This window comes from Mizuhopecten yessoensis, unplaced genomic scaffold, assembly GCF_002113885.1.
Source record: "Mizuhopecten yessoensis strain PY_sf001 unplaced genomic scaffold, ASM211388v2 scaffold6823, whole genome shotgun sequence".
Lineage (NCBI taxonomy): Eukaryota > Metazoa > Mollusca > Bivalvia > Pectinida > Pectinidae > Mizuhopecten > Mizuhopecten yessoensis.
Window position 1 is genome coordinate 4,263 of NW_018406742.1, and position 15,642 is coordinate 19,904.

Sequence of the window (15,642 nt, forward strand, 5' to 3'; positions counted from 1 at the left end):
AAAACATTCGTTTCAGATCACAATCATACAGTTTACTTTGTATTATATGATAATTCGTCATCTTTTCGTTTCTATCTCTGTCTCTGTCTGAGCTGCTCTTTCTCTCCTCAGTCTAGCTTACTAATTCGATGATCATTCCAATGATCTTGTTTTATCGGTTGGTACAAACAATCGAGTTACTTATGTTCGTCCTATTACCGCGAATTATTGTACCATGAGGTCAAGTGAACCGTATATTACTATTTCCCTAATGTTACAGTCCCATCACGTGTACGCTACCGTCCACACACCCGATCCACACGTTCCCACAAGTGTCCACACCCATCGCTGCAGGTTTCACCACTCCGTGTCTCCGGTCCAGGAGACACACAGCTTGTTTGCCGTCACTCGGTAGGACGTACACCTGATTGTTACGGATGTCTGGTACAAAAACTCTATCAAACTTATCACATGACATCTTAAGGAGGTACATACTACCGACCTTTAGACCGTTGTCGAGTTCACCTGTCCACGTCTGTATGACGGTACCTGACTCGTCTGTTATCTTTATCGTCCTCTCAGTAAAACGTTCTCCAACGTTTTGAACTACACACAGACGTCCAGATGACAAGCAGACAACGTACCTTATTGTTTCTGATCTAATCGTGACCTTCCTCACAATCGTACCTGACTGATTCAGTACCACTATGTCTGGTGTGTTTGTACTAACAAACACCTCGTCCCTCTCGTTGATACTGACGTCATATGCTTCATGTGGTTTAATGTCAGCAAATGTTGTCACTTGTTTGTTGTGTAGTGATAGTTTATATACAAATGTACTACCTGAATTACTGGTAATAAGTATGTCTGTGGTCCCGACCATGATGATTCTGAGTGGACAGAAGTCCAGTTTTACTGTCTCTATGATCACACCCTCCCTGTTGACCAGTAACAGGTTCTTGAATTGATGTATTGATAACCACGCGTGACTGTCGTCGACTGGACATATACCGTATATTGTATTTTGTGAAGTAACCGTAAACTTAGAGAGACGTTTAACGTGTTTACTGTCGATGTCTGTCTTCTCGTACTGGTTCTCGTGGTGTAATTCACCTAACATTTTCGTCAACATGACGCGGTCGATACTTCCGGTAACAAAGCTTGGTTGTTTTGGTGAGACATATTTCACATTAACGTCATACAGGGGCAGAGTTGTCCTCAATGAACTTTCTGTTTCAAACAAGGATATACTTGATGTATTCGTCATTTCCGCTTGTTCAAGCAGACGCGTCAGTTCTTCGACTTTTTTCTCTGATCTTTGACAATCTTTCTTGTGCATGGTTGATTCTTCTTTTTCTAAAGCCGATAATTCAGCGAGTATTGCATCAGCGATAGAATCTACTTCTGCCTTTAACTTCGTCCTTTGAGAGTTCACCTCTTTCCTCATTGTATCAATGTTGTCGTTGAACCCTTCGTTAACACGATGTCGCTCTGATGTCTCGTTCTTGAAATGGTCTATTTTAACAGAAATTGCTGTCATATGTTCTTTGAGATGTTGCCTTTTAATAGAAAATCCGTCTTCAAAATGTTTCCAGTTGTGGTGTTTATGAGTTTCAGATAAACACATCGAACAAAGCAACTCGTTGCAGTCCGAACAGAAAAGATCACACAGTTTACCGGGGTGTAGTTTACAAACCTCTGGTACAGGCTTGTCGCACTGGCGGTTAGCCACCCCGATCGACACGACGTCATCGTTTTTTGTTTTCCGTCCGCGTTTATGGAATTCCTTACAACGATCACATAAATTCTCCTGACAGTCGTTGCAATACCATCGTACCCCGTCTTCACTGTCACACAAAGCACATGTGTATGTAACGGGGTCCTGGGCACGCAGTACGGATTTGTTACTTGCCATGGTGTTGGTACTTTAGTGCGTTTGGTGAAATACTTTGTCTACAAACTGTGAACTGCCACCTTTTTGTTGTTATGTCGGTACACCTTTAACTATACACTTCCTTGTTACGGGTATATCACGTGATTTTACCGACAGACAGCCTAATGTCCCGGACTCCTGGCGTTCGGCCAAAAATAGTTTAACTGATAAGACAGGGCTATCATACGTCACTATCATAACATGTGTGTATAGGACATACCGAGTACATGTGTTTTATGTTGCACATTTTAGTTGTGATTTGTACTTGAGAAATGTCCCTACGACAAAGCATTAGAACTATAGAAACAGCATCACGAGTGTTCTCATGACGCTGTGTAGCTTACCTACTATAGTAAATTATCAGTTTTTATAAAGACTTTACAGCATGTTCAAATAAAAATGAGAGAGAGAAACTGTAAAAGTACTGTATAACAATCCGACAAAATCTGTTTCCAAACAAATCAACATTGCATGTGTATCGATATGTTCCACTGGGGGTATTATAACTGACACAGAAGGATCAGGGAGGCCTTTCGGTTCAGAAGTTATTGAAGTGTACGTAAAGGCTAGTCAGCATAGTATTATGTAAAACGATATACGTTATGTAGACAGACTAGTCCCAAAGCCATTTATAATCTACACTGTTAATGTACCACAAATAACAAATCGATTTACATCAAGTATCAACATAAGATTGGGGTATACAGTAAGTCATAACGAGTTTGCTCCCCTTGTTCGAGTCCTTTATACATTATTCAGCTATGTATTGTACTAATTGGAGTTTACACTGTAATGACTATATTCCAGTGTCAACTATTTGTCAAACTCGTTATCACTTACTCTATGATGTCATCAATTTAATGTAGACTGGTTGTGTTGATGCCAAGCGGTTAAAATGTTCTAGAGGTCAGTATTTAAAAGTGATAAACATTTCATTTATATCTGAATTAGAATATACTTTGAAATGTGAAATATGAATAGAAAACAGTACATTTTCTTTGATTGATTGAATAATTGTGAGCAGCATTTGTAAAATCTATTTAAATTCTTTTATTACTATGTAACACATGCATGATATAATTAAACACCTTCGCACCAAACTAAAGGGCACAAATTTACCTTTTGTTGTTCACTGTTTTGTCGGTTTAAAACATGCGAATGTTTTGAGTGTTATTTACTCGGGTTTTATAGTCAAAATCTAGGAATAGAAACATATGTCCTTTGTAGTGTCCACAGGTAAAATAAAATCATATTGAAAGAAAATCTGTTTGGGAATAGTTGTATTCTATTGCACATCCAAAGAAATTTTCTGTCGAAAATGTGATTTCGTTTTCATTTCATATCCGCTTTTATCTTCCACATATTTTTGATAGAAACTTCAAAATAAAGTCCGCATTTTACCAATAGATATGACCAAGTAATGTCACAGATATTTGCCAATTTTATTTTCCTGATGTCATTTTAAATACCGCTCGAAAGTTATAGTTGGTTCAAATATAGATATAGTTGTGTCTTAAGTAAGCCCGTTCACAGGGACCCGAGAATTTACCACTGTGAGAATGTTTGAACCTGTCCTGATAATAAACACCTCTGATTTTAGCCCGGTCATAGGGGCCTGAGAATTTTACCACTGTAAGTATGTCTGAACCTGTCTTGATGATAAAAACCACTTTTTAGGCCGGTCATAGGGACCTGATATTTTATGACTATGAGATTGTTTGAACCTGTCCTGATAATAAGTACCTCTGATTTTAGGCCGGTCATAGGGACCCGAGATTTTATGACTATGAGATTGTTTGAACCTGTCCTGATTATAAATACCTCTGATTTTAGGCCGGTCATAGGGGCCTGGAGAATGTATCACTGTAAACATGTTTTAACCTTTCCTGATAATAAATACTACTTATAAGCCCAATAACAGGGGCATGAGAAATCATAACCGTAAGTATGTTTGAACCTGTCCTGATAAAAAGTAATAACCTTTTCTTGTTTCTCATTTGCCTGTAGTCTGATGACCTTTTACCTTACGTCTGGTGACCTTTCGCCTTACGTCTGATAACCTTTTACCTTACGTCTGATGACCTTTTACCTTAAGTCTGATGACCTTTTACCTTACGTCTGATGACCTTTCGCCTTACGTCTGATAACCTTTTACCTTACGTCTGATGACCTTTTACCTTACGTCTGATGACCTTTTACCTTACGTCTGATGACCTTTCGCCTTACGTCTGGTGACCTTTCACCTTACGTCTTGTGACGTTCCATTTTGTTTCTGATGACTGCACTCATTATTTAATCCACGTAGAAGGACATTTCTTTATTCAATATTAAGATGCCTGAACATAGTTTTTATCTGTCATCCTACCATATGTGATCTGGCGAACCCTATAATCCATGATTATATTTGCACGCGTCTCCCTTTCCTGATCTGTCCTCATATCTGGCCTGTTTGAGTATCGCCAGCTGTGTCTTAAAAACTGACAATGAAGGTATAATTGGGATTATCTTATTGTGAAAATGAGCCATGCTATACCCTAGGTTATGTACAGCACACGGTATATAGATGGAAGCCCATTGGTATTCTTCTTCTCAAAAAAGGAGGCACGGTAGTCTAGTGACTACTATTGGTAGGACGCAGGGCTCGTTGCTGGTTCCAGTCACGTCACGCCACTGTGTTGTATCTTTGAACAAGATACTTAACTCCGCTTGTTCCAGTCTACTCAGCTGTAAATGAGTTCGTGGTTGGACAGTGCTACAATTGTTGAATGCTAGCTGTGAGCGCCGAAATGGCAGCCCCGGCTGTATGATCCCCAGGGAGTTGAGAAACATGGTGGCTGGGTGCAAAGGCCCTATAACCACGGAAAATGATTTGTGAACCGCTTTAAAACGACCTACAAACTAGGTTGGGGTAAAGCGGTATATAAGAACCTCGAATTATTATTACAATGTATTATTATTATTATAGAAACCACCAACATATTATATAGCCTGATATAGCTATACTTTCATCTAGTAAACCGGTTTTAACTTATACATGGAACTGTTAGACTAGGTAAATTGTGGGTGGCATTTTCGCTGAATGTTTATCTAAACGTATAAAACGTCTTATATTACCCTCTTCAGATCAGGATAGATAAAACTCGTCTGATGTTCCCGGGTTCATGTGTTACCAGGGGGAAGTATTGCATCTACTTAGATTTCTCTAAATTTCCTCAAATGTAAAACAACATCGTAAAATATTCATGTATTCATGCAAAACTTTAGCTTGTGACTAGAGACCGTGATTAAATTGCTCACAATACCCCGAGATAATCATGGCCGGATTAGAGGGTCCGCCCCGTCTTTTTGCCATCGAAAATTTGATATAAATATTTGTTTTATTTTACAACTTACACTAATCACTTTTGTTAACCCGGGTTTTAATAGGCGGGAGTCTTAATGTGGGAGGAAACCGGAGTACCGGGAGAAAATCCATATGGTCGGGCTGGTGACCCCATACCTTTTCACGTCCGATCGGGGAATCGAACCCCGGCCGCCTTGGTGAAAAGCAAGCGCGCTATTCACTGCGTCATCCGACCACCCGTAAGCGGAACCCCCGGGATTTTGAGGATGGGATCCACCTGAATATTTAATGTAGAGGTACAGAAACGTTCAAAAACGTTCGTGATGTCAACAACTGTATGTATCACGGGCGACACATCGTACACACCGGAACCGGAAAATGTTGTTCACGCTCAATTGTCATAGATACCCCGGTACACAGAGCTCTCTGAACAAGAGAAAAAAAACCCCGGAACGTCGTGTTACAGATGTCAAAATACCATATAAGGATCTTGCACGACTGTAAGGTCACGTGATCTCCTACGAAACGTGATAAGGTGTGTCAAAATACTGAAGTTAAAGAAATAAGTTAAAAGTTTAAAACATCACTGATAAACTTCTCATAACGGACAATAAAAGTCCCACGACATTAAAGAAACTAATGCAGTTAATCTATTTAAGTGCTCCGTTAATGAAAATGATACACGTTTTATCGATAAAAAATGATTCTTACAGGGATGTCCTGTTATAATATTGTATAATTATCTATCTGAACATGTGAGAAAGTGAACATAATACGATTTGGTTGCAGATGTTCACTGTCATCCTCTGTCTTAACTAGACACATGACACTAAAAAGTTTATAATAATGTGATAAACGAGTAACAGCCGTAACGGTGATTTACTTAAAACCTTGTCGAAATGTGTTCGATTTTTTGTTTTCGTATATTTTGTCATTTGGTTTTGTTCTTTTTAAAATGTCTTAAAAAAATGAAAAGGTCCTATTTAGGGAAACTGCACATCGTGGCGTCTACATTTTCGTATGCGAAATATTCAAACCAAATTCAAGCTGTTTAATCACTCAACATTGAAGAACCGGTCTGGATGTTTCCTTGGTATCGATTGGTTAAATATACTTGATGGTGAACAGTCATAATCAAACAGATCACAATCTGATCTAAAAACGTCTCGGAGCTTGTGCAAGTCTACTAAGTCGACAGAGGCATACGCTTCAAACATGGCGTCTTTCCTGTGAACACGTGGTACTCTGTCCTTCAAACTATTAAACAACACTTGTAGTAACTGGTCCTTACTGATACCATCACTTTCACTTCTTTTGATTGGATATTTGATTCCAAACCTATCAACCCGCGCAGTTGAAGCGCGCGCCACATCCGTTGCTGAGCCGTATGGAAACTCGGCACGCATGTGTGACGATCGACAAGGTCTCTTTTGTAGAAAAACAACAAATCGCCGCTATGTGAGAATTGATCTCTTAAATGTGCATCAATACATTGATCTTGCAGTTTATTGCGCATCTTTGTATGACCTACAGTACGTATTAAAAACATAGTATCATTGTAGAATGTCGCCATCTTTCCTATGACGTCATACCGGATATGACATGGGCGACAGTGTTCTGTTATTGTTACAAAATGGCTGTCCACTTTCTCCTGGCCGTGTGCATGGTTTACAACATATTTTACAAATTCTGCAAAAGTGACGTCATTTCCGCATCGTAAACTGCTAAACTCTGGAAACTTTCGATATTTACGAATAATCCCTGTTCCTTTATCTATCCAGAAATTGATGTTCGGGGAAACAAATTTGTCGACATATGCCGAAAATAATCTTTCAAACGGATCTCGCGAGAACAACGGATAATGAAGACGTCATCACGTGGTTGTATTCTCTCATAGTCTTGTTGTACATAGTATCGACAGTTCCTGGTATATAGGCGTCAAATGCCCGGATATCAAATGGGCTGGATTTGTGGGCGTCGTTGAGAATCTGTCGACAAAAAAAAACACAGAAAGGAAAGTTTATTTGCTAGGTATGTCAGGGTTGCACCATGACAGCAATTGTATCCTGACAAAAAAGGGTACCTTAACGTCATATAGTACCATGACAACCAAGTACCATGACAATAGACTTACAATGGCAACGATTGCTAATGGTAACGGCTGTACCATGACAACGATGTACCACGACAATATACTTACAATGGTAACGGCTGTACCATGACAACGATGTACCATGACAATAGTCTTACAATGGTAACGGCTGTACCATGACAACGATGTACCACGACAATATACTTACAATGGTAACGGCTGTTCCATGACAATGATGTACCACGACAATATACTTACAATGGTAACGGCTGTACCATGACAACGATGTACCACGACAATAGTCTTACAATGGTAACGGCTGTTCCATGTCAACGAAGTACCATGACAATAGTCTTAGATAGCAGTATACAGTAGAAATAGCCCGACTCTGATAAACACAGCGGATTTACCCTACACAACACATGTATACATGTATATATATTTGTAAGCTGCATTACATTTACAATACAAATAAAGTTCTGAGAAGTGTATAAACCTCTTTTTTCTTTGTATGTCACTTGTGTGAAAACCATGGTTACCACATCAAAAATTACCAAAAAATGCCAAAAATTGCTATTTTTAACCCAAAATTTGACCCCCGCAACTAGTAATTTTTTTCCTAAGCTCTGTCTGAAATTAAAGATTACCTACCTGGTTGCAGAATTATCTGGGTCCCAGTAAAGTTGTAAAACTTGATTTTTTGCAATTTTGCGTCGTGTGCTGTTGTCAAAATTTTACCTCCTGTAAAGCTAGCTTTTCATGTGTCCGCACCCTTTCGGATTATGGCAAAAATTTTATTCTCGAACCAAAAAAATCTTCTTTCTTTTTTACAGACGTGACGCTCACATAGCCCACTTCATCATGCTTATACCAATTTTAGCACAGTTTCATTTTTATATTTTTTTACATATCATTATACAGGGGTTAGCCATTTAACAAATATATGACCCATGGCCACAACCCTCTACTGTATACTGCTACCTTACAATGGCAATGATTGCTAATGGTAACGGCTGTACCATGACAACGAAGTACCATGACAATATACTTACAATGGCAACGATTGCTAATGGTAACGCCTGTACCATGACAACGAAGTACCATGAAAATAATCTTACAATGGCAACGATTGCTAATGGTAACGGCTGTACCATGACAACGATGTACCATGACAATAGTCTTTCAATGGTAACGGCTGTACCATGACAACGAAGTACCATGAAAATAATCTTACAATGGCCACGATTGCTAATGGTAACGACTGTACCATGACAACGAAGTACCATGACAATATACTTACAATGGTAACGATTGCTAATGGTAACGGCTGTACCATGACAACGAAGTACCATGCCAATAGTCTTACAATGGCAATGCTTGTTAATGGTAACGGCTGTACCATGACAACGAAGTACCATGACAATAGTCTTACAATGGTAACGATTGCTAATGGTAACGACTGTACCATGACAATGATGTACCATGAAAATAGTCTTACAATGGTAACGGCTGTACCATGACAACGAAGTACCATAACAATAGTCTTACAATGGTAACGATTGCTAATGGTAACGGCTGTACCATGACAACGAAGTACCATGCCAATAGTCTAACAATGGCAATGCTTGCTAATGGTAACGGCTGTACCATGACAACGAAGTACCATGACAATAGCCTTACAATGGTAACGATTCCTAATGGTAACGGCTGTACCGTGACAACGAAGTACCATGACAATAGGCTTACAATGGTAACGATTGCTAATGGTAACGACTGTACTATGACAATGATGTACCATGAAAATAGTCTTACAATGGTAACGGCTGTACCGTGACAACGAAGTACCATGACAATAGTCTTACAATGATAACGATTGCTAATGGTAACGGCCGTACCATGACAACGAAGTACCATTACAATAGTCTTACAACGCCAATGATTGCTAATGACAACGGCTGTACCATGACAACGGCTGTACCATGACAACAGAGATACCAAAATAACGTCTGCATTTTGTCAACGGTTGTATAACCAATAACTGTACAACGACAAGAGGAGCACTGCCATTACAACTGATATACCATGACAATTGGAGTGCCGTTATAATGGATGTATGTTAACAGAAATAAACAAAATAAGGCATACACACGACAACAAAATACCACGACACAGATATACCATGACCATGGGGGTGCCGTTATAATGGATGTATATTAACAGAAATAACAAAATAAGGCATACACCCGACAACAAAATACCACGACACAGGTATACCATGACAATGGGAGTGCCGTTATAATGGATGTATGTTAACAGAAATAAACAAAATAAGGCATACACACGACAACAAAATACCACGACACAGGTATACCATGACCATGGAAGTGCCGTTATAATGGATGTATGTTAACAGAAATAACAAAATAAGGCATACACACGACAACAAAATACCACGACACAGGTATACCATGACAATGGGAGTACCGTTATAATGGATGTATGAAAACAGAATTAACAAAATAAGGCATACACACGAAAACAAAATACCACGACACAGATATACCATGACAATGGAGCAATACTATGACAACTATACCATGAGACCGAAAGCACTACTGTGACAACGGCTATACCATGACAATGGAAGCAAAACTGTGACAACGGCGATACCATGAACGTATCTTTTCAGCCTTAACAATAACGATTCAAATACCATGACAATGGCTATAGAATGACAGTGGAAGCATCATTACAACCTAGGTACAATGACAATGGCTATACGATTATAACAGAATCACCATGGCTAGAGTTTTACAATGACAACGGAAGTACTATGACAATGAATAGCCATGACAACGGAAGTACTATGAATAGCCATGACAACGGCTGTACTATGAAATCGAAGTGCTATGACAACGACTGTACTATGAAATCGAAGTGCTATGACAGTAGCTATACTAGATAAAGGAAGTACCGTAACAACCGTTATACCATGACAACGGAAGTAGAATAACTTTCATTACAACGGTAGTACCATAATGATGTTGGAACAATGACAATGGTTAACCGGAATTACAGGAGCACGTGTACAACTGTTGTACTAGTTAAGACAAAGACAGTGATATCACAGCAGTTGTACCATGTGACATTTGATCATGATTGCAAACGACAGTTTTGTATCATGTAACAACATTTGTAACCACACGAGGCTAGTTCTCGAATTCCAGGGGTTACGCTCTCATTCGGTCTCTTGCAATACAAAAGTGAGCGTAAACCCTGGAATTCGAGAATGCACGTGACCGGATATGTTAGTTAAAATCTCAATTAGAGAACAGCTCAAATGTTGATACCAAGAAAACTGCCTTCGATATTTTGCTTTTTTTTCTGTTGCTAATAAAGGATTGATAATAAACAGTACCGCGGGCACTCACAGAAAAAAAACTCCGCCAAAACGTTAGTCCAACCTTCTCTATCCCACAGAAAACATGATGGCGCCCTCTGTCGACCAAAATATGCTGCCTGACAAACTCTTCCTCATACATACTCGGTTTGGATGGTAGTGACGCACAGCTGTCAATCATTTTGTTTCTGCGCATGACATAAGTTTAGGGAATCGTGAATCCAAATGTATCTGAAAATTACCTAACTCGAGTTAGATTAACATGATAACCAGCCGTAACTCGTTGGTAAACCTCTATATATACAACTGATACAAGAAACAAGATACAAGATTTTTTGTATTTAACGTCGCATATTAAAAACAATAAAACATTAGCAACGTAGTGGTATTCTTGCGACAAACATGAAGTATAATAACAATCACACGCAGGTAATAGCAAAGACTAGTTAAATGACAAACAAACATCACAGAGGCAATTAAACAGGTAATAACAAAGACTAGTTAAATGACAAACAAACATCCCAGAGGCAATTAAACAGGTAATAACAAACACTAGGTAATTGACAAACAAATATCACAGAGACAATTAAACAGGTAATAACAAAGACTAGTTCAATGATAAACAAATATCACAGAGGCAATTAAACAGGTAATAACAAACACTAGTTAATTGACAAACAAATATCACAGAGACAATTAAACATATAATAACAAAGACTAGTTAAATGACAAACAAACATCACAAAGGCAATTAAACAGGTTATAACAAAGACTAGTTAAATGACAAACAAACATCACAGAGGCAATTAAACAGGTAATAACAAAGACTAGTTAAATGACAAACAAACATCACAAAGGCAATTAAACAGGTTATAACAAAGACTAGTTAAATGACAAACAAACATCACAGAGGCATTTACACAGCAAATAACAAAGACTAGTTAAACGACAAACAAACATCACAGAGGCAATTATACAGGTAATAACAAAGACTGGTTAAATGACAAACAAATATCACAGAGGCAATTTAACAGGTAATAACAAAGACTAGTTAAATGACAAACAAACATCACAGAGGCATTTACACAGCAACTAACAAAGACTAGTTAAACGACAAACAAACATCACAGAGGCAATTAAACAGGTAAAACAAGGTACACGAGCAAAACAGCATGTACATAATCACAGACAGGCAGCATTAGAAATTTTAATTTATAAAACTTTAATTAAGTACTGAAAGCTTGTATGTTACACAAGAATTTCTAATTAAGGGTTAGAGGACCGTAACAGTGTAATATACATATATGCTCAGAAAGCAAAACGTAAAAATTGACAGGATATACACTAATATAGTTTGTTTTAAAATAGTGACATTGATGTCAGTTACCAATAAAGTTAAGCAGATCCATGAACCTTTGTTAGCAGCATATGATTAAAATAACCTGCAATAAATTTCAATTTAAAATTATTTAAACTGGAAGCAAATAAAGCTTACAAGACAAACATGATAGTAAAAGGGGTAACAAGGTCTACCGTAAAAGGGGGAGAACTGGACAAACTTATATGATGTGTGATCTAATATTATATAAATTAAACCTCTTATTGTAAATACACAAGGAAATGTCGCCACATACCTACTGTAACACATATATTATGCCCTGTGGTAAATATTAGCATTGAGAAAGTAAAAAGTTCATAAACAATATTTTCTTAATTCAAAAAATTAGTTATAATGGACAGCGAATGTTTGTAGACTATAATAAGATTTTAGCTATTAAAATAATAAGGGAGTATTTCAACATGGTAAAATGTTAACCATGTTTTATGAAGATTAAAAACAAATAATTTCGTGACCCCGACGTGATTTGAACACGCAACCTTCTGATCTGGAGTCAGACGCGCTACCGTTGCGCCACGGAGTCGACATATAACCATCGCCTAATCGTTCATTCCATACATATCGTTATCTGGTTAATTTACGACCTATGTTTATACTTCCATTAACGAATTGTTTCATATTTCTTCTCGATATCCATTCATCTACAACATAACGGGGACAATTAACTCCTCTCTATACAGATTTACTGTTATTTCATCATTTCATAGGGCTGACGCAATCGAAAAGTTCACTACTTTCGCTTTTAGTTTTCGTTTCATTGTTGGTTTATCAATATTTGAGTAGGTTTGACTTGAATCAATCCCACCTGAAAAACTTATCTTGAGCGAGACTTCTACTAGCATATATTATATTCTTTCAATAGTTCTAGCAGCCTTGCTCATGTCCGATATTTATTTCTGTTTTAAAACGAAAGTTATATCTTATGTGGTATTTTCCATCTGACATTACGTTAATATTTTTATAATATTTTTTATAATATTTTGAATGGAAGGTATGAAATAAAAAGCTGATGTTTAACTTTGTACTGTTACTTTGCATAAATCTAACACTTTTTTGTCATACTCTCAAGTTGTAATTACAATTCTGTTTTTGTAAAACTCTATACATAATTTGTTCTCATACATCAATTAAAAGGCACTATCCAAAAGTCTATTATTATTTTTATATTATTTATCACAAATCACAAGTCCCCAATGATACCAACGAGAGGACGATATGTATGCACTCCGTCCATTAGTTCGTCCGTCAGTCCGTCCAACAGTGCGTGGCTTTATTTGGAACTTATACATTTATTTTCAAGGACAATGTATGCTGTATGTGAGTAACTATTGAGATGGCAAAGTGTCTCGAACTGAAATCAGACTCAATGAATATCCAGAGTTATGGCTCTTTTCACACCGTTTGTAACTTTGTCCGGGACAACTTTCATGTAAAATGTCAACTCCGATTGCCAAACAATGTATGTGTGTACATCTTGGGACGGTAGAATGTCGCAATTAAAACCGGGTACCTTGTCCCAACATAACACAGAGTTGGGGACTTAGGATTGCTCGCAATATTTATTCTGCTGACATTTTACCTTATCGTTGGTGACCTTCTCCCTAAATAATGTGACCTTTCACCTTAACTCTGACAACATTCTAACTTAATCCTGATAACCTTTCACCCTTTTTTCTGGCGACCTTTCCCTGATACCCGTATGAACTTTGCTCACCTCTGTTGACCTTTCATTTTGTTATGGTGACCCTTTAGGATCCTTCACCTAGCCCCTGTCTTCCTTTCACCTTGTCTGGTAATATTTCACTTACCTCTTATAACCTCTTTACTTCTGGTGACCTTTTACCCCTTGTTCATTGTCTCTGTTGATCTTTCACCACTTGTTCTTTATCTCTGGTGACCTTTTATCACTGGTTCACTGTCTCTGTTGACCTTTAAACCATTGGTTATTTTTTATCTCTGGTGACCTATACCACTTGTTCTTTATCTCTGGTGACCTTTTACCCCTTGTTCATTGTCTTTGTTGACCTTTAACCCATTGTTCTTTATCTCTGGTGACCTTTCACCACTTGTTCTTTATCTCTGGTGACTTTTCACCACTTGTTCTTTATCTCTGGTGACCTTTTGCCCCTTGTTCATTATCTCTGTTGACCTTTTACCCCTTGTTCATTGTCTCTGTTGACCTTTCACCCCTTGTTCTTTGTCTCTGGTGACATTTCACAACTTGTTCTTTATCTCTGATGAGCTCCATTTTTTACTCAGGGACCGCGGTGGCCAAGTGGTGAAGGCGTCTGCTATTCTGCTACCACTAGCCCTTCAACCTGGTTTGCGGGTTCGATACCTACGTGGGGAAGTCGCCAAGTACTGTCCGTAGGTCGTTGCTTTTTCTCCGGGAACTCCGGCTTTCCATCGCCTCCAAAACCTGGCATGTCCTTTATTGACCATAGCTGTTAAAAGGACGTAAAACACAAACAAACCAAACCTTTTTTGACTATTTATGACTCATCTCGGTAATTTACATAATATATGTGACCTTTAACATGTCAGTATTTAAAAGTGATAAACATTTTTTGTATGTCTGAATTAGAATGTACTTTGAAATGTGAAATACTATCTAAATACATTGATGAAATGATTGATTGTCCGTACAGAATATAGCTCCCCCCTCTACACACACCCACACACCCACACACCCAAAATGTCGTAGCTCTATGACGTCATTGATTTAATGTTGACTGGTTGTATTCATGCCCAGCGGTTAATGTACCAGAAGTCGTATATCTGAATAAGAATAATGTACTTTGAAATGTATAATATGAATAAAATACAGTTCATTTTCTTTGATGGAATAATTGTCAGCAGTGTTTGTACAATCGATTTAATGTTTTGAGTGTTATTTACTCGGGTTTTAGTCAAAATCCAGCTATAGACATATATGTGCACTGTAGTGTCCCAGGGTAGTAAATGAAACTTATATAGATAAGAAAATATATTGGCGATAGTTGTATTCCATTTCACATACAAAGAAATTCTCTTTAAGTTTCATATCCGATTTAATGTTTTGAGTGTTATTTACTCGGGTTTTAGTCAAAATCCAGCTATAGACATATATGTGCACTGTAGTGTCCCAGGGTAGTAAATGAAACTTATATAGATAAGAAAATATATTGGCGATAGTTGTATTCCATTTCACATACAAAGAAATTCTCTTTAAGTTTCATATCCGATTTAATGTTTTGAGTGTTATTTACTCGGGTTTTAGTCAAAATCCAGCTATAGACATATATGTGCACTGTAGTGTCCCAGGGTAGTAAATGAAACTTATATAGATAAGAAAATATATTGGCGATAGTTGTATTCCATTTCACATACAAAGAAATTCTCTTTAAGTTTCATATCCTCCATTATCTTCTGCATATTTTTGTCAGATATAGGCATGGTGAAAACTTTTATTAAGGCCTTAGGGGGCCTGAGAATATATTTCAGTAGGTTTATTCAG

General features: G+C 37.7%; 1 protein-coding gene and 1 non-coding gene across 2 annotated transcripts; both read right to left on the reverse strand.

Moving 5' to 3' along the window:
* Positions 1-253: 253 nt before the first annotated feature.
* Positions 254-2,013, reverse strand: LOC110452699. Its single transcript, XM_021501353.1, has one exon. The coding sequence runs from the start codon at positions 1,892-1,894 to the stop codon at positions 254-256; it is 1,641 nt and encodes a 546-aa protein (XP_021357028.1). The 5' UTR covers positions 1,895-2,013.
* A 10,584-nt stretch (positions 2,014-12,597) lies between these two features.
* Trnaw-cca lies at positions 12,598-12,669 on the reverse strand. Its single transcript has one exon. It is a non-coding gene; the product is annotated as a tRNA-Trp (tRNA).
* Positions 12,670-15,642: the final 2,973 nt, after the last annotated feature.

What these genes read in the sequence shown, in the direction of transcription:
- LOC110452699 (XM_021501353.1), bottom strand. Translation starts at nt 1,894, where the DNA reads ATGGCAAGTAACAAATCCGTACTGCGTGCCCAGGACCCCGTTACATAC.